At 36.0% G+C, this 24,093-nt stretch overlaps 1 protein-coding gene across 1 annotated transcript in view; it reads right to left on the minus strand.

Annotated features, from left to right (window-relative positions):
* PTPN13 (protein tyrosine phosphatase non-receptor type 13) overlaps positions 1–24,093 on the minus strand; it is a 211,339-nt gene that overhangs the window by 43,369 nt on the left and 143,877 nt on the right. The window contains exons 18-31 of the mRNA XM_080676988.1: positions 22,488–22,905; positions 22,254–22,351; positions 20,656–20,712; positions 12,204–12,293; positions 11,444–11,551; positions 11,142–11,273; positions 9,243–9,706; positions 7,870–8,001; positions 6,586–6,679; positions 5,883–5,968; positions 4,765–4,921; positions 3,213–3,427; positions 3,018–3,116; positions 705–1,072 (exon numbers count right to left, since the gene is read on the minus strand). Coding sequence (XP_080533114.1) covers positions 705–1,072; positions 3,018–3,116; positions 3,213–3,427; positions 4,765–4,921; positions 5,883–5,968; positions 6,586–6,679; positions 7,870–8,001; positions 9,243–9,706; positions 11,142–11,273; positions 11,444–11,551; positions 12,204–12,293; positions 20,656–20,712; positions 22,254–22,351; positions 22,488–22,905 — 2,518 coding nt within the window. The remainder of the gene's footprint in view (positions 1–704; positions 1,073–3,017; positions 3,117–3,212; positions 3,428–4,764; positions 4,922–5,882; positions 5,969–6,585; positions 6,680–7,869; positions 8,002–9,242; positions 9,707–11,141; positions 11,274–11,443; positions 11,552–12,203; positions 12,294–20,655; positions 20,713–22,253; positions 22,352–22,487; positions 22,906–24,093) is intronic.

Genomic DNA, 24,093 nt, shown 5'->3' on the forward strand with positions numbered 1-24,093 from the left:
CTTTATAAAATGCACAAATCGGCCAGACAGATTAAATAAATATACTTTTGATTCCTGGTTGTTAATTTAAGGCTGAAGCTAATGTGTTTCAATTTAATAAGAAAGAGAAAAAGAAAATAAATGTTTTATTTCTGTGGTTATTTTAGATGATACAATAGAAAAAAAAATACTTGAATAGGATTGAACCTGGATATATATATATACACAAAGATATCACCAAACAGTACAATGTATGACTAACTATTGGAGCCATACATGTCTCTTTATATGCCTCTGTTGTCAATGATTTCTCCTTTTCCCATTTTCTGTACTCTTGTATATCCTACCTTATGCAAACTCTCTATCCCTTCCTCCATACTACTCCCTTTATATTTTTACTCACTACTCTCCTATCCCATCACTGTCTAAATAGGTTTCTTCTCTTTCTGTCAAATAATCTGAATGATGGTGAAATACAAACAACTTTCCCAATTTTTAGTAAATATGCTTGAGAGAGCAGTAAGGCTCAGGTTGAATGGCTAGAAAGCTTACAGCTAACTAAAACTGTCAGCCACAATAGTTAGATAGCCAATGGGGTCATCATCTACTTAATCATTGTGAAACTCACTTACAGGCACATTTCATTCTTAGAGAAATGTAGATTGTTGCTCCTGATACTAACAGTTAGTTGTGTTGCGTGCTATGCATTACAAAATTGGCAATACCTGTGCTCGAGTCCTGGTTTGTTGGATATTTTCTGAGGATAATAAAACATAGTACAAATGGTATCTTCTTGACTCTTGGTCGCCTCGTGTTGATTTTGTGCCTGTGGTAGCATGTTGCTTAGAGTCTGATGAAAAGCTGAACTCCAGCTCATATTTGGAATTTTTGCTGGAGCTTTTGCTAAGTCTTCTTCTCCACTCCCACTGCTGTCACTGTAACTGTCTTTCCTGGATGAGGATGTGCACTGTTTCGTGCTTTTGTCAGACATTTCATTTTCATCTGAGCTGGTGGTCCCTTGCCCCACACATGCTGGCTGAGAGGGGTCTTTACTGTTGTTTGGAAGTACTTGTGCTGGAGAATGCAGCGGGGTCTGTAATGAACACATTTAAAGAGACCTGAATGTGACAACTTATAGTAATTTTAGAACACATGATAGAAAATGAACACATTCAACAACAGCACTTTCTATTAAAATATTCTATTATTTTTTATAATTAAAGTAATTATACTCAGTAGAGAAAAAAATCATATATAAAAATAACTGTTAATATTGTATGACTTATACTTTAAATCAGAATTAGTTATATATATATATATATATATATATATATATATATATATATATATATATATATGGCTAAGCAACCGTCGCATCTGAAACAACCGAACGGACGACTGAACAGGCTGTGTGGGGCGACCAGGCTGGCAGAGGGGTTAGTGAGGGGCGACCAAACAACTGAGCAGCAGACTGCGTGGGGCGACCAGGCTGGCATTGGGGGCAATTGGGGTTGACCAGGCCAGTAGGGGGGGGGGGCAGTTAGGGGCAATCAGGTGGGCAGGCAGGTGAGCAGTTAGGAGCCAGTGGTCCCGGATTGTGACCTTCCCCCCAACCCCCATGCATGAAATTCATGCACCGGGCATCTAGTAGTATATATTCTGTTTTGTATCCTACTTTCAAAATTTAGGTTTTTATGAGTATTTTCTGATGTCCTTAAATATACTTTGAAAACAACCATATAAAATTATGTAATAATCCTACAGATGGATATACCTTTAATTTGTTTCAGAATTCTTTTTTTATTGGATACAGAGCTAATTTCTAGCTTTACACTATTAATAGAAATCTAGGGGAACTTCTTTGTATATAGATTTTCACCCAAGTTTCTAATTACTTCCTTATAATTTTGTATATAATTAAAATAGATTTTTTTTATAATCAACACATAGAATGTTTTTAAAAGCCTTGTTAAATATTTCCAGATTGCTTTCCAGAAAGATTGTATCAATTTATATACTCATCAAGAGAGTTCCACCAGTTCCTAACTGCTGACCCAAATCAATGTAGTTTCTCTCTCTCTCTCTCTTTTTAATGTAGTCTCTTAAAATGCTATTTATAACCTGCTCTATAGAAATGTTATTTTCCTATTAATAGCCTTCTCACACTTTTCTTTCTGATATAAAGGTCTGATATAAACGTTACAAGTTTCTCCTGCCTTTCGTACGCAGGGGTAATGTTCACTGTTTATGGAACACTACTTTTTTAAATCCTCATTCAAGGATGTTTATTAATTTTACAGAGAGAGGAAGGGAGAAAGAGAGAGAGAGAAACATCGATGTGAGAAATATAGATTGCTTGCTTCCCGTATGCACCCTGACCAGGGATTAAAACTGCAACCTAGGTACGTGTCCTGACTGGAATAGAACCCATAATCTTTTTGGTATACAGACAACAACTAACTGAGCCACCCAGCCAGGGCAGAACACTATTTTAAGTACATAGGACAGACGTTGTCTTTCTTCAAAGGCTGTCTTATCTATCAATATGCAATTTATAAGTAACTCCAAAATAGATTTTGGATCCTTTAGATATTCCTTGACATAAAAAAGGAAAGTGAACAAACATATTTTAAAATATGTTTTTAAAAAGCAAAGTATCTTAAGTAATTCTCAGTTTTATCTAATCTAACTTAGAATGAAAATTATGTTTCCCCATTTTGTCCAATGAAGAAATAAACAAAAGGTTTTTGTAACCATTATTTTATGTCTTTTTCTATTTATGCTTAGAAAACAAATTCCTAAAATCCTTGAAGCTAGAATTTTAGAATTGGAAGGGAAAGAAGAGAAAGTGAATTGAATTACTTTATATTGCAAATACAGGATGCACTCAGAGGTTAAGTGGCACACACAAGATAAAACTCTTAGCTGAAGTACCTGGGATAAAACCCCGGAGATCACGCTATATGGAATCACTACAGCTGAATTAATCAGTCAATTGATATTCTACAAAAACATAAATTACTTTTTGCAGGTTTTACCAAAAGAGCAGGGTCAATGTCTGGTAGCACACCAGGTGGAGGTCTGCAGAGAAGCAAGGATACTTCCGGAGATGTTCCTCTGAGAGCAGATATAACTTCCTGGGGGTATCATAAATGACAAGTGAAGCTTTAGTTAAACCATCATTACCAAACCATTCTGAAAGGCCAATCTATCTCCACATGCTTTGGGCTCACCTGCTGAGACAGTCCTTTCAAAGAGGCTCCATTCACTTTCAAGATAACATCCCCCACATCAATTTTTCCACTTTCTGCTGCTGGCTGTCCAGGGAAGAGCTTTTTAACCCTTACTATGCTGGTATTCATGTGCTCAGGTATAAGATTATCTTCTCGAGAAAAACTGAATCCTAGGCCTGAGCTATTTTTAAACAATTTTACCTCAAATGTATTCTCTGCAGAAAAAAAATTTAAATATTCTTAACATGTTATGTATACATATGAACATACAAACGTAAATACTTTTAGACACATTTGTAAAAGCCCATTTCCCCACCATATTTACAGCTTTATAAATACTCACTGCACTCTTATTCTATAAGCAAATCCTATTTCACACTACAAATCAGAAAACTAAATGTAATGAACTAAGCTGCATGAACTAACTGCTTGAACAGAAAAGAGGATTTTGAAATAAGTAAGGGTTCTGAAAATGAAATTATGCTTAATCCCTCGTGTTTTAAAAGACTGTAGAATAACAGAAAAAGAAGAAAAAAAAAATCTAAGCGAGGAGAAGAATAACAAAAATCCAGGTATACAATGGGAGAGAAAGTTAAGAGCAAAACAAATGTTAGAGAAGGCATGGGGAACATGACATTCTAATGTTTTGGTACAGTATAATATAAACCAGTAAATTGCAATGACATTATGAAAAAATTCTCATCAACTAAATTTTTTTTAAAATAAGCAGAAAAGAATAAAAAAACACATTTAAAAAATGACAGAAGAAATAAAGAATATAGGGCAGTGAGATTGAGTGTGTATACTAATTTTACTTTCATAATCAGGAAAAATATAGGCTGGGTTGTATTTTCTCCTTACTTTTGGGACTAATTTAGAGTTGCTAACATTTGTGCAATCAAATAAGAATTTAAAATAAAAGACAAATAAGAACTTTATACCACCACCATCCTTCATAAAGTAAAGGATATTTATGTCCCTTAAAAGGAAGATAAATGGAATCTGAGAATAAAGGGGACTTCTGTATCATGAACACATTTAGCAAAAAGTTCAACACTACATCATTTTTAATTTTCTTATTTTGCTACTGATTAGTGGTATGTCCAAGGGCTGTTAAAGTTTGTAAGAAAGATCAGTATCTGGGATCTCTTAGGTAAATTTCTACTCCGGGTTAGCTTGACAAGTCCATAAAATTAAATGGAAATATAGAAAATGTAAGAACCAAGGTTTCATATGGGTCTGAAGCTATTTTCAGCAATTATTTCTATATTTTTATATTTTTTCCCTTACAGATATGATTTTGAATTTTACAACTATTTAAGGCACTATTATATGACCATAATCTGTTCCAAGCATGACTTCATCATCCAAAGTCTTTCAGACTCTAAAAGCTGCAAATGTCATTTTAAAAAAAATTCAGTGCAGTGCTGCATCAGACTATTCACATTTGACAAGAATAATTAAAGAGACTCAGGCATGAATTATGATCCAACATGCAAAACTCAAATTTTGAATAAGTGAAAGCTGAGATGACAGTGTCCTAAGGCCTGACCTTCAGTGACAAAGCTGTAGTCTTTCATAGGAGTAATTTTCTTCACCATTTTTTCTGGGACTTGACCATCCAGATCTGGAAGGGTACACTGTGGTGTTACAGGGGCATGTTCTTTGGATGCTGGAGACTGTCCCTTTTCTAACAACAGATGAACCAACTGAAAAAATAAAAAAGCACTTCATTAACGAAAAATAATTATAAAAAAAGTAGATCAATTTTCAGGATTTTTGTATAATCAATGGTATATATTTCAAGTAAATAACTGGTCTACTAAAGTATAGGGAGAGAAAAAAATGGAACAAAAGCAAGGGATTTGAAAATTTCAAAATTAAGTTTTTATTATTTTCTGTATAAAAAGATAAATGATTAAAAAGAAAAAACAAAGTCTATTATAAAATAACAAATATGCCCTGGCCAGGTGGATCAGTTGGTTGAAGCGCTGTTTAGTATACCAACAGGTTTCAGGCTCAATTCCTGGTCAGAGTGCATACGTCCGTTGTAAGTTTGATCCGCAGTTGGAGGACATCTGGGAGGCAACCCTTCTCCTTTTCTCTCTCACACTGATGCTTCTCTCACTCTCTCCCTAAAAATCAATGAAAACACATTTTGGGTGAGGATTGAGAAAAAAATAAAATAACAAACATATTATAGAAAATTGTGGTACTAGAATAAAATCACCTCTGTACTATAATATAAAGACCATTGTAAATAATTTGCTAAACTCCCTGACTTAAAATGTATTTCAACAAAATAAATTTAGCCTTGGGGATAAAGAATGACTAGAAGTGAAAATCACTAGATATTTGTAGATGCTGATGAAAATTTTTAAAAATGCAATCTCCACCATTCCTTCTGTCAGATCTCTGGTAATATTAGGGCTAAATGTGATACAGAAAGCCAGTTTCTTCAGTAAAAAAACTAAAACCTCTTGTCATAATACTTGCTATTTTTTTTTAAATACTTGCTTCTTAATTTGTAGAAAAAATACTAGGATGCTTATATAAATTAGGCTTGTTTTCTTGACTAATAAATTTAAGAGATACCAATGAAATTGATGTTATCCACACATTATTATGTTTTTCTAAGGTATCTTAAAATTTGGTATAATGATCTATTACCTGTCCCGTATTTCTCAGTGTTTCCACAGCTTGCTTATGAGTAGCTCCTTCCAGACTAACTCCATTAACAGCTAGGACACGATCACCTATAAATCAGGCAGTCATTTTGAAAAAAAGCAAATCATAAAATATAATCATGCTCTTTAATACTATGTGATCTTGTTTCGTATTAATTTGTTCAGGAGAGACTCAGACAAATTTTGGACAAAACTGTAACAGTTTCTTTAATGTGTATTTAATTTCTTTTTCAATTCTACGGCTAATCTTAGGTACATTTTAGAATAAGATAATGTATATATTGTAAAATTGATTTAAATCATGGTATAAGATAAATTAAACTACAAAAGTAGAGCACTGGAAGGAACTAAACTAATTAGTTCTTATTAGAGATTAGATGTCACAGTTTTTACAAGGTCACTATCCTGTTTCCATCCTCTGGTAGTTTACTTCTTAGAAAGTGCAAAACATGAACTAAAATACCATCAAAATATTTTCTGATACTAGAGAATAAGGTGGAAAAAAAGATTTTTTGAAATGACATCAAGGAGTTTTTTAATAATCAAGTCTTAAAATAATTGTATATGTTCTTATTTTCTATTATAAATAATTTGAAGGTCTATTAGTCTATCAACTTTCTAATTTCTTATTTATATGTTGAAGTGATAATCCCTATATAATTCCCACACACACACAAATAGTCTACCTTTGTGAATTCTACCATCCAACTCTGCTGCTCCCTTGGGAAGAACAGCTTTCACATAAATGCCGCCATGTCTGACACTGGTATTCACACCTCCCTATGTGGAAAAAGACAAATAAAATAACATTTTGTAATACAAAAAAGTTCACACTCCATTTTTCAAATCTGAGACCCAGAAAGCATTCAATTTATCAGCGAAAGCAGCTGCAGCATGTCAGCACATGCAATTAGTTCAATACCCCAAAACATTTCTAGCTAAGTTTTCCAAATATTAAAGCAGTTACTTTGTAGGAAAACTCTTTATTCAGAAAATAACAACATGCCAGATCTTGACTATATGAAAAATTACTCTTCCTCTGTAAGTCTATACCATGCATTATGAGCCAGCAGAAAGCAAAATCCATCTATGTAAAATTAATGTGAGAACTTAGTTGTCAGAAAACATAGTATATAGAATAATATACTTCTGATCATATTTGCTATTCTGAAAGCAAATCTCATGAGTCAAAGGAAAATTTGTTTTTCATTTTGAAAGATTTTGGTAGAGAAATTTGGTTATAGTGGACATGAGAGTAATGAGTAGCCAAAGCTCACATTTCAACTACCTTAAAAGTACATATATTCCTTGGGAACCTGTAATTTTAAAATAGTAATCATGTTTACAAGTTAAGATGTATTATACAGAGAAAGGGCATATACATTAGGCTTACATTACTTATGATGTAGGTTAAAATGTATTATTTCATGTTCAAGCAGAAACTATTAAATATTTGTTAAATCTTATGTCTGATTAAGCAAGTATAAAATCTATGCAGAAAATGTTGCAAGTATGAAATCTATGTGGAAAATGTAGTACTAATCACAGGAAAAAGTGATTAGTATGCTCAAGTTTTTATTTTATTTTTAAATATATTTTTATTAATGTCAGAGAGGAAGGAAGAGGGAGAGAGAGATAGAAACATCAATGATGAGAGAGAATCATTGATCAGCTGCCTCCTGCACGGCCCCCACTGGGGACTGAGCCTGCAGCCTGAGCATGTGCCCTTGACCGGAATTGAACCTGGGACACTTTAGTCCACAGGTTGATGCTCTATCCACTGAGCCAAACCGGCTAGGGCAGTATGCTCAAGTTTTTAAAAAAGTTTTAAGATATGGTTCAATTTTTAATTTTGGAAGTATTTGACAAGTTTCCTTTTTGAAGCAAAATAATTCAATTAATTAATTGAAATACAATAGGCTGCTGGAAATGGAGAAGAGAAAACATTTGAAAACCTTGTCAAACAGTACCGTGACACTTATCCCCAAGCTGTTATCATTTTTAGTCAGTTCAACCTCAAAGATATCTCCAGGTTTAGGAGGTGCTGAAGGAAAAGTTTTAAAATTCATTTTGTTGGATGTATTCATTGAGGAGGAAGATTCCTTAACAAAGAAAAACAAACAAAAGGATTTCTTGTTAGACTCAAAATGAATTACTATTGGAAGATTCAATATGTGTTTTTTGGGTAAATTAAGAAAAAGAAGATGCAGGGGTCCTCAAACTTTTAAACAGGGGGGGCCAGTTCACTGTCCCTCAGACCGTTGGAGGGCCGGACTATAGTTTAAAAAAAAATCTATGAATAAATTCCTATGCGCACTGCGGGCCCGGGATGAGTCAGCTACTAAGCAGGACAGGCAGCGGCACCCGGTGGGCCGGATAAATGTCCTTGGCGGACCGCATGTGGCCCGCGGGCCATAGTTTGAGGACCCCTGTAGGTGGATTCAAAGATCATGAGAGTTGGAAGAGATCTTTGAGATGATCTAATCCAATGCCTTCATATTTTATGGTTGAGGAAATTGAGGTCTAGAGATTAAAGCGTTTGCTTCAGGCCAAACAGCTTGATATGGCAGAGGGAAGCCCGAACCCACTGCAGACCTGGCCTTTACATAACCCTTGTCCAATGCTTTTTAGACTTCCAAATTTGGAAAGTATGCCCATTTCCTTAAAAAAAAAAAAAAATCAATATATATTAAATAGTAGCTTTTAACTTAGTTTTAAGATGAGTAGGCTTCATGTTTATTTTGCTTATGTTTACAAATCCAATATAAATATAGGCACTGCAGCTGAGCCCCATTTATAAAGTCATAACCCTTTTATGAGAAATGTTGGTTTTTCAGTAAAAAAAAGGGGTTCTTTCCTGAATTTGCTTGTGAAAGTGATTTTAAATTTATATAATTTCTAGGAAATGGACAATTTTCTGTATTGTTGTTCACCCATCCAAAACTTCAGAAGGATCTGGTTATCAAAAATATGTCAACTGGCCATTCCATGAACTACTTAGGAACAATACTTTTCAGGTATTAAATTCTCTTACAACATGAAGTATGCAAGAGATGAACAACTTGTAGAAAATAACTATCATCTGATTATTAATTTCTTTGGGTAATTAGGTAACAAGTTCCCAGAATAATAGCCATTTTAGAGTTAGTATTTAAAGCTGCTAATTTCTCTGAAAGTTAGCATCAAATGCAGTAGCAGTTAGTAGCATACTATATAAATTATTTTTCCTTTCTGGAATAATGTAAGTAGTTTATAGTAAAATATTCTGCTCTGAAATTTATTTGCTGTTGTTTGTTTTGTTAAATTAAAAACGAAAAAAACAAAGATTCAAATTAAACTATGCCTTTTTTGGCGTTTGATGATCCTGACTGCCGGAGTAAGTGGCTTCATCCATGTCTGAATCTCCACGATCAGAGTAATCTGTTGCATCAGAAATGCCTGGTTTTTTAGCTTTGCTTTGGTTACTGTCAGTAGAAGTCCGCTTCTTCTGAGTGGCTCTGGATATCACAGATGGGGAAGGGCTGCCGTGCTGTGATTCCTGCCAGGTTCGGTCACCTATGTGGCTGGCAAAGAAGCCATTGACCTGGCTCTGGGACAAGCTGGCACTCTCAGTCCTGGAATCTTGAGAACTCAGGCTTCCTTCCCGCAGCCCTCCAGACAGCCCAAAAGAGCTCTCTGAGATGTGCCTCAAGGTACCACGTGGCCAGCGGTGATCCTCAGAAGAATCTATAGTGCTGCCTTGCATATAGGAAGGTTTCTTCATGTAATTTTTCATGCCATTGGCAATGTGCACAGGAGTAGAAGGCACTAAACGTCAAAATCCATCAATGAAAACAACAGGTTAGTGACACACACATGCCTGGGCTTACACACATGCACAATGTTCCTGACGACTGTTGGGAGGATTTTACACAGGAAAACACACACATCACACTTGACCCAGGGCCTGAAACCATGACAGGAACCCAACAAAGGTAGTAGGTGCTTTCTGTTTCCTTTGCTCATCCCTTTGGCTATTCTTGAAGCAACTTCTATGGAAATGTGAAACCCCTTCATCTTAACTCCCCATTCCCATTCTCTAAGGCCTATTTCAAGTAATCTGTGAAGGCTTTCTTGATTCCCTAACTAGAGGTAATTTGGATCGCTAAAGATCCTTGTTCTTTATTTAATGATTATTTATATATTTGTTTAATATTGTCCTACCAATTATTCCAAGTAATTCTCAAGAAAGGCAACTCCCCAAATTTAAATATAGTCTTTATCAAAACCACTTAAGAAAGCTTCCCTAAGTAAGAAAAAAAACCACATGAGACATTTGCAAAAAAAATACAGATGCAAATTTATAAGAAACTAAAAGTTTTATGTAGCAAGCAAAGCCAAAGAAAACTGAAAAGTAATGAGCAGCTGAAGAGAAAATATTTGGAACAGTAACAAAAACTAATCGAAGAGTTAATACCATTAATATACAAAGTGTTTCTAAAAGTCAATAAGAAAAAGTTTAGCCCTGGCTGGTGTGGCTCAGTTGATTGGAGCGATGTCCCATGTACTACTAAAGGGTTGCAGGTTCGATTCCCAGTAGGGGCATGTACGGGAGGCAACCAAATAATCTCTCTCTCTCTCTCTCTCTCTCTCTCTCTCTCTCTCTCTCTCTCTCTCTCTCTCTCTCTCTCCCTCCCTCCCTCTCCCTCTTTCTCCCTTTCTCTCTCTCTAAAATCAATTAAAAATAACAAACATATCCTCAGGTGAGGATTAAAACAATTTTTTAATTAAAAAAAAAGGAGTTTAGAACTGCTGTGATACAAGGGTATGATAATGTAGACTTGAAATTAGGAGTAAAATCCTCATCTATAATAATAAAAGCGTAATGTGCTAATTAGACTGGACAGCCGAATGACCTTCTGGACATCATTCCGGATGTCCTTCTGGACGAAGCTGTAGTGGCAGGAGCCAAGGCAGAGGCCGTTAGGGGTGATCAGGCAGGCAGGTGAGTGGTTAGGGGCAATGAGGCAGGCAGGTGAGCGGTTAGGGGAAATCAGGCAGGCAGGCAGAGTGATTAGGGGCGATCATGCAGTCAGGCGAGTGGTTAAAAGCCAGTGGTCCTGGATTGCTAGTGGGATGTCTGACTGCCAGTTTAGGCCTGATCCCTGTGGCAGTTGGACATCCCTTGAGGGGTCCTGGATTGTGAGAGGGTGCAGGCCGGGTTGAGGGACCCCTGTGCAAGAATTTTGTGCATTTACATTACCTTTGGATATCTTTTCTTTTGGCTGAGAGATAACAAGTGTCACATCTTCAGGTGCATTTTGCAAAATTTCAATTGCAGCATGGTGGCTGACCCCCTCTAAGCTCACACTATTTACAGATATCAAACGGTCTCCTGTAAAAATAGACAATCCAGTATTTTCAATGACAAAGAGAAATTCATGCTAAATATCAGAAATTTCACCCTGCCAATTATTTTTATTTTGTCCAAGTTCCACTTTTGATATCTGTGCAAATTCATGCCCAACAGTAAAGTACACAAGAAATTACCTAAATTTAAAGTACCTGGCTTTAAGCATCCATCTAAGTCAGCTGGTCCTCCAGGAGTAATTGAACTGATAAATACACCTAGATCCAGTCTTCCCATCTTCTCCCCACCAATGATTTGAAATCCTGTGAAACAGCACATTTTAAAAAGATCTTCATTATACTGGTACTTTTTATGACTAATGATTAGCCTGTTTAACACATAGAAGTGTGGAGACTGTCACTGCAAATATGATTAACTAGAGGCCCGGTGAACAGATTCGTGCACTGGTGGGGTCCCTTGGCCTGGCCTGCGCCCTCTTGCAATCTGGGGCCCCTAGGGGGATGTTGGACTGACGGTATCGGCCCAATACCCGCAGGCCAGGCCGAGGGACCCCACCAGTGCATGAATCCGTGCACCGGGCCTCTAGTGTGCTTATAAGATCTTTGGTTAATCTCTTTTCACCCTCCCCCATCCCCACTTCCCTCTGAGATTCATCAGTCTGTTCCATATTTCCATGCCTGTGCATTGAGTGTCTGCCCCCTGGTGATCAGTGTGCATCATAGTACCGTTTGGACAGTCACTTAGGCTTTTATATATATAGACAAGTAACACCTGTGAGATGGGACTGTTAAATTTGGTGGAAGAATTGCTTGTAAGCATTTCATCTTTGACATTTCCTGACTGGGAAGGTGGGGTGAGGGGCGGTGGGTGGGCAGCCAGTGGCCTGATCAGAAGTAGGTTGTGCCTCAATGCCAATGCTATGCTATAAACTTTAAGAATCTCACAGTGACTTACCTAAGCCATAATTTGCGTCTTTTTTCAGGTTCACCAAGGTGATTTCCCTTTCTGGTGAGGAAACTATGCTCCATCTTTTGTGTAGCACATCTATTGAAAATGCATAATTTTAAGATAAAATAAACATAGCATGTTCAGGCATTAAGACTGTCTGCTTGTTCCAATTTAAATGTTTACAAAGCTCATTTACAGATTGCTCAGTAACTATAAAATTATATTTTAAATAATATAATGCCATCATCTTATGTTTTGATAGTGATTTATAGTTTACAAAATGACTGTATGTTGTCACATTTATTCCTTATAAATGATTCTCTGTGAAATAAGTACATTTCAGTTAGAAATTATTAATTAAATTTCAAGAGGTTAAATAATTTGAGCAGGTTTACTCAGTACTCGCAAGGTCAGATTCTTAAACTTAGGTTTTCTGACTCCATCTTTCTTTTGCATCACCATTGACTTCCTAAATATGTTAAGAAATTCCTACTAATAAGTGGTTGGCATTTTTATTTAAAATGAGTAAAATATTCATGGTAAATTCTAGAGTTAAATAGCAATAAAATAAATTTCTTTTTAAAAGTCTCATTAATAATGACTTGGCTAGCACATTTACATTCTCAAAGGACTTCCATTTATTTCTATTTTATTTGTGGAATAATCACATGAGGTAGGTAAAGAGATTTTTAATCATTGTTTTGTGGATGAAGAATAACAGTTTATGACTTGTTCAACATTACCACGAGTATTACTACCTAGCAAAATGTCCTAAGTTGGTACTTGATAAATTCTAATTTAATGCTAATAATTAACTTTTTATTTCCATCTGGGTTATTTTTTTAAGTAGGATGATCATGCATAAATATCTCCTAAATTAAACCAATAAATGCCACTTAATTGTCATTTCAATAAGAAACATTACTTCATTTACTTGCAATCCAATCATCTGAAATGCATACACACTCTCATGCTCTTTCTCTCCATTATGAGCTAATTTGTGACCCTTCTCTCTACTCCCCTCTCCCCCAATTTATATGTTGAAGCCCCAACTCTCAGTATCTCAGAATATGACCATATTTGGAGACAGGTTTTTAAAGAGATAATTAAGTTACAATGAAGTCTTTAGGGCAGGCCCTAACCCAATATGACTTGTGTCTATATAAGAAGGAATTTGAATAGAGACATGTGCACACATATGAAGATAGAGAGAAAAGCCTACCACCTACAAGTCAAGGGGAGGCACCTCAGAAGAAATCAATGTTGCTAACACCTCAGTTTCAGACTGAGATAATAAATCTGTTGTTTAAGCCTCCTAATTTATGGGGCCTTGTTATGGAAGCTCTAGCAAATTAATACACTTCTTAAACATCAATTATAATTTGATAGTTCAAACTGGTCTGTGTGTGAGGTAGTGGTGGTGAGTTCAACACACTCAGAAAAATATTCTTGTAAACTAAATCTTCAAATTCTTCTCTACATAGTTCTTAAGCATATTGGAACTTTTTGAAAATTAGAGATTACCTGACAACATGTGATTTACCCATGAGTTTAAAATTGTATTGTGTTATAAAACAAGTCGTAACTTTATTGTACAACATATATTAATGCTTAAATGATGTATATGTGATACTCCATATTCTAGAAATAAACTCCTTTAATTTCAGAAAACAATAAAAACAATTATTTGCTCTCTGAAGTAAATTAACCTTGTCCCTTAAACATAAGTATTAGTGAAAGTTTGCTAGCTTCCTGTAGTATACATGTCCCTTTTGTTGTTTCTCTTTTGACCAAAACTCAGTTATAAACTTAGTTATAATCAATAACGGTAATAGTAATTCAGTATTCCTAATTAATTTAATAAAATCCCTCCCCAAATCACTGGACAATGCATGTGTTAGTTAATGCTTAGCTTAACATTATCATCTAAGCAGCCATGATGCTTTTATCCTAAAACAGACAATTAATTCTAATTTTCAGCTAGAATCAAATACATAATACAACAGAACAAAACCCATAAAATAAAATAAATAAGGGAAATAAATAAATAAATAAATAAATAAAATAAATAAGGGAGTGGGGTCACATTAGGCATGTAAATGTAAACTTTTGTCATCATCGTGAAGACAAAGTCCATTTACTTTATACAGTGTTTTGCCTTCAATTATAAAGCTGATATTCTTAATGTCCCTAGGGACTATCTGCCAGAACTCAAATATATCAATTCAAAGAATAATTTCATTTTCTTTATTTTCATTTCTAACACATACACTAACAAGATTGGTTATATATATTACTTATTAGGCTAATGTGTATGTTAAGATATATTCTAGGTAAACACTGGACCACACACACACAGTGTTAAATTTGCAATATTTTTGCATATTTACTTTCCTAACTAGAAGCAACAAGATTAAGCTCTCTATATTCAAGAATTCACCAGTGAGATTTAAACATTCATTTATTCAATTATTCTTTCATCCTTCAAAGGTTTACTGAACAATTTTCCTGTCAAAATCCCTCACTAGATAATTAGGGAACATAAAATGTGATTGTATATGAAAGCCGCTGGCATAGTAAAGGTGAGCTGAATCAGACCAAATCTTTGATAGATGAGCAAAGATCTAGCCTGAGTGATACAGAGAATCTTGTTAAGACTGTCAGTGAAATAGCTGCATAGCAAAGGCATGAGTCAGACCCATAAGGAGAAGCTTCTTCTTGCCAGAAATACAGAAACTTCAAGGAAAGTGGGTAGGATTTTAATAAGTGGATTATGGAGATGGTTATAGAGCAACAAGTATGGCATTAGCAAAAGTTGAGATTCAAAGAAGGTAGAAAGAGTTCTGAGGAAATGCCATAGATCAGTGTAGCTAGAGTAGAAGACTTGAGTAGGGCGGAGTTGAATATTCTTTTGGAAAGGGAAGCTTTGCTAACCCAGTCTTTTTAACAGTGATGTCCCCCTGCCCCTCCACAGTCTACCTCCATGTAAAGTGACGTATTAATGTGAGGACAGAAGGAAGGAAAAATGTTCATGTGCAACTACATGTCACTAAATAGTACAGTGTACACGCCAAGTTTTTATTTATCTTTGTATTCTATTCAAATAGATGTTCAAATATTCTTCCACTGGTTTAAAAAAGAGGGAGGATGAAGTATCTGAGGGTATATAATACATGACAATTAAATTTAAAGGTATTTATGGAATTCAATGAGGATTGAATAAAATTTATTAATCTCTGAAAGTGAGGTAGCTAGATATTTCAAATACCAAGACATTTCTGAGTTAAGTATTACAAGGAAACAAGCACTAATATTCAAGGAGCACTTATCTTTAAATCCTTAAAAGAATTTTCTTTTCCCATTAATGTATTTTATAACCCAGCAAATTCTGCAAATATTTTAAAGTGAAAAAGAACTTCAACTTGAAATTTCCACTTCTCTGAGTAATACATGCTATATTATCCCATCAGTAACTTGTCAGTTTCATTCTCAATAATGTCTACCTGGAAAAGATCTTAATAAATACATAATTAAGAAATAAAATGTATACCCTCTTAGCATTAGAAACTGTTGTTCCAGCGCTGCCTTTCTCCTCTCTCATAAGGTTCATGTGGACACCTAACTAGAATAAATTGTCGATACTTATGATAGATCTATGAGTAAACTTACTGAATTTCACAGTAAGATCATATTTCTAATAAGGCCAAAGCCATACAGGGTGGGGCAAAAGTAGGTTTACAGTTGTTTGTATGGAAAAGAATATAATAATCCTATATAGTATAATAAAAGGTTAATATGCAAATTGACTGAACAGTGGAACGACCGATTGCTATGATGTGCACTGACCACCAGGGGGCAGATGCTCAACATAGGTCTGCCCTCTGGTGGTCAGTGTGCTCCCACAGGGAGAGCGCCAACTCAGCCAGAAGCTGGGTTCATGGCTTGTGAGCACAGCGGCAGTGGCGGGAACCTCTCCTGCCTCCGCAATAGCACTAAGGACATCCCCCAGGGCTCCTGGACTGCGAGAGGGCGCAGGCTGGGCTGAGGGACCCCCCGAGTGCACAAATTTCGTGCACTGGGCCTCTAGCAATAAATAATAATACAAAATAAACTATTTCCTGTACTCACAACTGTAAACCTACTTTTGCTTCACCCTGTATAATCACTCTGAGTCAATTTTTTCTTTTTTGCAAGAAAAACTAATTTATTAGTTATAGAAATTACAGGGCAGCTTCATGCCATTGATTCTAAGATTAACTAGACTACAGGTAGAGTAAGCTCTGGATAAATCCATCACTCACCCTAAGGAAAAAAACCCACTTGAAATCCTGGGGTAATGAGTCAGTAGCACTATATTGTATGAAAACAAAGAGAGGCATTTTTCATTGTTATACTACTAATAACTGCTCTAGTGGTAGGTAAAGGGGATCAAAATGACAACTATGGTGTTTTATTTCTGTGCCAGAACTAAATAGCTGAGTATTTGGAGCCACATAATATCTTGGGGACTTTTTTAACTCATCCATAAAATGAAAAGATGATTTGGATAAACTTTTAAGTTCCTTTTGGTCCTCAGTTTAGTTGACTCTATTTTTTTACTTCTGGTTAATTCCCATATCAGTAGGGGCGTGCAGGAGGCAGCCCATCAATTATTCTCTCTCATCATTGATGTTTCTTTCCCTCTCTCCCTCTCCCTTACTCTCTGAAATCAATAAAAATAAAAAAATCCTATTAAACAAAGTGTATTTTAAAATCTTACTTTTGTTTGTATAACATTTTATTACTTGGAATTAATATTGTCCATAAAAAATAATCAGTTTTGCCTGGCCAGTGTGGCTGAGTTGTTGAGCGCCAACCTATGAAACAGGAGGTCACAGTTAGATTCCTGGTCAGGAATGCCTGGGTTGCAGGCTCGATCCTCAGTGTGGGGTATGCAGGAGGCAGCCGATCAATGATTCTCTCTTATCATTGATGTTTCTATCTCTCTCTCCCTCTCTCAAATAAAAAGATATTTTTTAAAAAATCAGTTTTAATATTAGGAAAAAAAGGCTTATTTTTACTGTCTGTACCAAGTCCTTTTGTATTAGAATAACCTATTTCAATGACATTTTTGTCTTTTGCATTTTGTTTTTGTTAAGAGTGTTTGTTGTGGTTTGAACAAGAAGGAAGGTGACAAATATAGCTAAAAGTTACTTTTTAATTACATAATAATCCTGAATTATAATAAAATGAGAAACATTGAAAACCAATTTTACATAATTCTTGCATAAGTTCTACATTTTTGTTTTTACTCTCTTAGGAAGAAATATTATATAAGTGTGTTGTTTGAAAGGTTAAGCAACCTTTATTTTTTGAAATTACAATAAAAAATTGGAATCTTTTCCATATCTGTTTCATGAGATTATAAGATTCATGCCCCCCGCCCCCCCGCTTTTAATCTTCTCTTTCAAGGTTCACCTTCATTAAGGGACTCTGAAAGTCATAAAAGATTAAGTTGTATTTGTTGGTTCTTGTATTAAGTGATGAATACTTTAATATTAGTTGATGCTCATTTCCAATTTCTTCTAATAATCTTGACCAGCAAGAAAGAACATTAAAATTAGAATAAGAGATCATATATTTGACTCATGGGCAAGTACTTAACTTTTTTTTTTTTTAATATATTTTATTAATTTTTTACAGAGAGGAAGGGAGAGGGATAGAGAGTTAGAAACATCGATGAGAGAGAAACATCGACCAGCTGCCTCCTGCACACTCCCCACTGGGGATGTGCCCGCAACCAAGGTACATGCCCTTGATCGGAATCGAACCTGGGACCCTTCAGTCCGCAGGCCGACGCTCTATCCACTGAGCCACACCGGTCGGGCAGTACTTAACTTTTTATCAGTTACTTTATTTGGAAAAATGTTTACCATACTTTATTACATGAAAACTCAGTTCTCAACAGAGCACTAATTCAGGGATAATTGGGCAGACTCAAAGGGAAACTGAAGAAACCAAAGACTTGCCTGCAAGGCAACTGGGGCACACATCCATAGGAAGATGGATTGACCCTTCCTCTATAGGGGACAGGTGGGAAGATGACATTTCTAAAGGTTTAAAAATGCTGCTCAAGTGGTATCCAATGTACATTCATATTCTTTTCCATCAGAAGGTAGGCTTAAACACACTTCAAGATTTTATCCTTTAATAAATTATTATACAGCTTCTTTAAAAAGTTTAGCTGGTAGAAATAATACATCTATACTAATAAAAGAGCAATATGCTAAGTAGACCAGGAGACCTTCCGGACATCCTTTTGGACAAAGCCTGGAGCTTCGCTGGCCTGCAAACTGCCCCAAAACGGCCCTCAGCCCCTCACTTAAGCTGGCCATGCCCCCCAGCGGGGACCCTCACCCCAATGGGGGCATGGCCAGCCTGTGAATGGCCATCAGCCCCTTGCCCAGGCCCACCCCGTCCCCAGCCGGGACCCTCACCTGATGGGGGCGTGGCTGGCCTGAAAATCGCCCCAGGCCCCTCACCCCGGCCAGCCCCATCCCCCCAAAGGGACCCCCACCCTGATCCGGGACCCCCTTCAGGGCAGACCAGCCAGCCCCCACCCATGCACCAGGCCTCTATCTATACTAATAAAAGATTAATATGCTAATGAGACCAGGAGACCTTCCAGTCATCCTTCTGGACAAAGCCATGGTGGCGAGGCCAAGGCAGAGGCGGTTAGGGGCGATCAGGCAGGCAGGCAGGTGAGCAATTAGGAGCCAGGGATCCCAGATTGTGAGAGGGTGCAGACTGAAGGACAACCCCCGCCCCCATGCACAAATTTCCTGCACCAGGCCACTAGTATGAATATAATTAATCATTACTATATAGGAAACAGTTGAAAGAGTAGATTAGAGCAGCGCTCTGGAAACAGACTTCCTGCATTCAAATTATGACCTGGGCATTTACAAGCTCCATGACCTTCTGTGCAATTCAGCCTCTCTATGGTGTGATTTCTCATTTGTGAAAAGGAAATATTAGCCACTCACCTAATATTAAATGAGAGCTAAACGTAAGTGTTTGGTACACAATAAGCACTCAAAAGCTGTTAGTCAGTAATGACCACCATTACAGGCATTTTAATAATTAAGCTATTTAGGTACACAGGTATTCTAAATTCACTACATGTAAGGCACTTGATCATCATAAAAATATATACCAGGGTCTTAGTAACTTAGGCCCAAGTATACGTTCACTAACTTTTTCTTTAATGATATACCCTCAGATTTTTCAAGATTGATTTTTTAATAATAAGATGAAAAAATCCTATATTTTCCATGAGTATTTAAAATATTTGTGTGTATTTTTACATTATGACACAATTTTACTTCCAAGGAAAATTTTCTTCTCTCAAGGACCTGGTATGTATATTTCTTGGTTCCTGGGTTGATGCTCAACCACTGAGCAACACTGGCCGGGCGGGCAGTATGTGTATTTCTATGAGAGAATTAGAATTATAGAAAATAGCACTCTGGTGTTTGACAGTTTTGACTTACAAAAACAGCAGTTTCATATGGTTCAATCTACTCTTAATGCCTTCATTTTTGCCTTGGTTCTCAGGAAAATTAGAACTAACCTTAAAGCTTCATCAAGTTTAACTATATTAAAGCATTCGATTAATATATTTGCTTTCTTCGCATCAGATTTCTGATTATTTCAACTTCAAGAGTTTGAAGGTAAGAAATTAGTGTATGCAAAGTAAAACATTCCTTCTACCCATGAAAGGTGCTGAAGGATCAAATAAGATAATGTCCATGAAAGTATTTTGTCACCTAATTTCTAAAAATGGGGAATCCACTGACTTTGAAGTCATTGCACAAAGTTTCTTCCCGTAACTTTGTTTCTTCTTAGACTTCTGAACTCTAAATTTCAACATTTTAAGTCTTCAAATTCTTCCCATAATATTTAGGCTAAGACACAAAGCTAGTCCCTACTTAGTTCTAAGCTTCCATCCTGTCCTCACATACCTCCATGCAGAGATTCTTGCAATTCCTGAACCTGTTATCTTTTCACCTATCTCCACATCTCTGACTCTATTTCAGCCTTGGTCTGGAATGCTTATCCTCAACAATCTACCTGAATAAATCCTTTTACTTCAAGATTCAGCTCAAGATCTCTTTAAAATAACCACCTCAGTTAAAACTCGTTAATCAAAATTATCTCTCACCTGAATTATCTTAGCTTCCCAATTAGTGTCCATATCTTTAATTTGTTGTTTGTCTAGTTCACCAACATTAGCCTAATGATAGGTCCCATCACATCACTAGGTGCTGCAAATGCAATTCTCCTTTGACTCCAGTATAAGGTCTAAAATTCTTGGCACGGATTCAGAGACGCTTTGTTATTAGGTCTAAGACCAGCTCATAAGGTACAAGAGAAAAGATATGATGGAAAGGAGGGGAAAAACATTGTGTAAACCTACCATTTTCTTTTAAGGGAACTTGGGATGAAGAATTTCCAGAACTATGCAAAGTCATTCCTGTGGTATAAATTAAATTATTAGACAGTTTATAAAATGATCAGATATTAGATATAGAAGTAATTTCTTTTGATAAATGCATAAAAAGCAATAAAACATTAAGGTAGCATTTTCTTTTATTTATACTCAGAAAAATATGTCTCCCCACAATAGGCTTATTTATTATTTTTAATGTCCAAGTTAAGTATATCAATTTGTTTTGCAGAATAAATTTAAAAACAAATGTATTGTTTATGCCAATGACATTTTAATATGCCAAATATGAAGTGATGAAACTGAAATGATTTTTAAAAACATGTGTTCAAATGTTAAAAGAAAATCCAATATTCAATAAGAATGGATAACCTTAATTTAAAAATGCAGAAATAAATTTTCTTTCATGGATGAGTTTTATTTTATCTGTGTTTGTCTATGGAATATTTTACTATTCTACATCTGATATGTGATGGATTTCTTCTATGTAGATCAATAGCTTAGACTCTATAAGAGATCCCATTATAGTGAATGTACTTGGAAAAGTATTTTCTGGGCTATTTTTAATATATAAGATGACTTTGTCTTTTATCTGTTTAAAGCTTTTTTTCCCCCACCAATTCAACTAAAATTGATGATAGTATAATCTCTGAAAGTTTGGAAGCCTATATTAATAAAGTAATGTTGCTTTCCATAAATACTTATCAACTATAGTATAGAGTTCTTTTTTGAATTCATTTACTTCCCATATCCCCAAACCAACTATAGGATGAGAAAATACTAGTTTCTAACTTTGTGTAATTGGAGTTAAATGATCAAACTTGGACTAAGGGAGAGATAATTAGTATTATTTGGTGAACAACAGCAGAAGAGGATTATTTCTGTTTCCCTTTTATCTCCCCAGCTGTTTCCTATTTTGAGAAATCTTTCGGACCTTGTGCTTAAATAGCTTTTCTTCTCAAAGATCAATTATATGCATGTCCCTTTTAAGATGCATAAAGCAACAGGAAACCTGAAAGTATTATAAGGTATTGTGTGGTTTATAAACACACAACTTCTCTACTTATGTTAATAGGCCCCAGATAGTTGGGAGAATTTGAAAAACTTAAATCAATTAGGAATTTCTACCTACCAACCACTCAGTCTGTTTTTAGAGAAAATTCCATTCATGCTAATCTGAAGGCACCTTAAATAAACTTTTCTTCAAAAAATAAAAAATAAAAATACAGCATTAGTGGAGTCTCCTCTCATAGGCTTGTGGGAAAACCCAAAGAAAGGACAACCAAAGCCAAGGGTTCGCTGTCTGGTTCTCCTGGTAAGGTGGTCATGGCTTTTAAGTGTCACCACGAGAAAGCTAACGAAGAGTCTGTGCCACTAAGCAATCAGTTGTTAAATCGTTTTATTTCACATGGTGCATTTTAAGTAGCCTAAAATTTTATATTCACAAACATTTTTGGTAATTAGGACATAGAACCAAAAAAAATTCTTTGGTAAATCATATTATCTCATTCACTTTACTATGAGCACCAGGTACGGGGGAAAAAGAAGGTAAGCTTGTTTATGCTGACCTATAACATATGCTTGACCAGGGTCTTCAAAAGATGAGGAGTCTGATTCATGTTTCCTCCTTTCAGGACTTCTATTTAAACTTGCAACAGACTTTGAACTAAAGAGGAAAAGGAAGGTAGGAGGAGGAAGTGTCAATGTAAAAAAAAAAAAGGTGAAAATAATAAAACAAAAACAAATGTATGAAATGTAGAATTTACAAATATGTAGTTTGGGTTAGATAATTATGTTCTTACTTATTAAGTTTTGTGACTCCTGCCAAAGATTCTGTATCAGATCTTGCCATCTGGTGAAACGGTTTTCCTACCAACTCCGCAATGGTTTGTGATGGGGATTCCATGTTAACAATGACATTTTTCCGATGAGCAGAGAGAGAGGCCTGACTGAGATCATGGTATGATTTGCTCATCTCTCTAGGCTTTTCCTCACACGAAGCTTTGCCACTCTTCTCCTTTGAACTTTTTTGCAATGGCTGGTAAAGCGACAGCTCTGAGCAGGATAGCCTCTTCAGAATCTCAGCTTGAACTGACAGAGGTCGAACGGCAAGTTTGTTCAGGGTGCTGCTGGCCAGACTGCCAGTGCTGATTGCTCGTCCCAAATTAAATCCTCTAACGGACTCCGCTTGGAGATTCAGGCTCCTAAACGAAGCTCTCTCTACAAGGAAATAGGATTGCTTTACACGATGGAAACACCGCAGTACCTTTATGAGAAGAGTTATTTTAATAAACAAAACAGCATGCAGTTTTTAATTGTCTTGACTGCCAGCATAAGTAGAAAGCTTTCAAAGTGTGGCAATCCAGGATTTTAAAGAGGAGTTTGGAAGGTCTTGGTTTTCATACCATCATCTCTCCATCCTTGCAGCTTTCTCCCATTCAGGACCTGGTTAGCATTTCCTACTTCATCTAATGATTCCCTTGGATCCAATAATGTTTGGGCTTCAGGCTTGCTGACCCCAAATTCCCAATTATGGGTTTCAGTTAGAAATGAGAATGACATTTGACAGAGAAATTTTCAACCCTAGTTGTGTGTCTGCGAAAACCAAGGATGGGGAGAGAGAGGTGACACCTGGATAGGCCAACATGGTGAGATCAGGCCAAAAAAGGAAGCTGTGCAGAGGAGTTTTGCCCAGAGAAAAAGTTTTTAATTATTATATTTTTAAAAGCTTAAGGCAGATTGTGGTGGTAGTTGCACAGCTCTGTGGCTATACTAAAAACCATTGAATTGTACCCTTTAAATGGGTAAATTGTATGGTATGTGAATTATATCTCAATAAAGCTGTTGGCACAAAAGGCCTTAATGGTAAATCATTTCTTTTGTTATTTCATTACTATGCCAATCCCACCATCCAATCTTGTTGACTTTTCATGATTTAAATGTGGCACAGGAGCCGTGGGAGAATCAAATATTACTTGTGTTCTTCTCTCTTGGTTTCCGTTAATTAACATGATCAAGGAGCTGGGGTTCTCTTCATGCTTAAATTCCTTTCACTTCTAAATATAGATCCAAAATCGTCTTTTAGAGGCTAAATTTAGAGACACCTTATAACAAGTGCTTGTCTATTCTATTTTGGAAACTAATGTCATGGAAGCATTTAAACATTTGAGGCTATTAACAAAAGCACTGCATCACAGAATTTTTGCATAGAAGTCCTTCCATGTAAATAAAGGACCAGGAGCACAGAATTTGAAATGATTCAGTTGTTCATGCACTAGTAATCCACATCACAAGGCACCCTATTTGCCACTCCCATGTAAAGTACCGACCCTGTGGTGCAACTCTAAGGAATATAGCTTGATTACGATATAAAACAGCTGTGAAACTTCCTTTTAAAAATGTCACACA

Source organism: Plecotus auritus, assembly GCF_963455305.1.
Source record: "Plecotus auritus genome assembly, chromosome: 1".
NCBI classification, from domain to species: Eukaryota; Metazoa; Chordata; class Mammalia; order Chiroptera; family Vespertilionidae; genus Plecotus; species Plecotus auritus.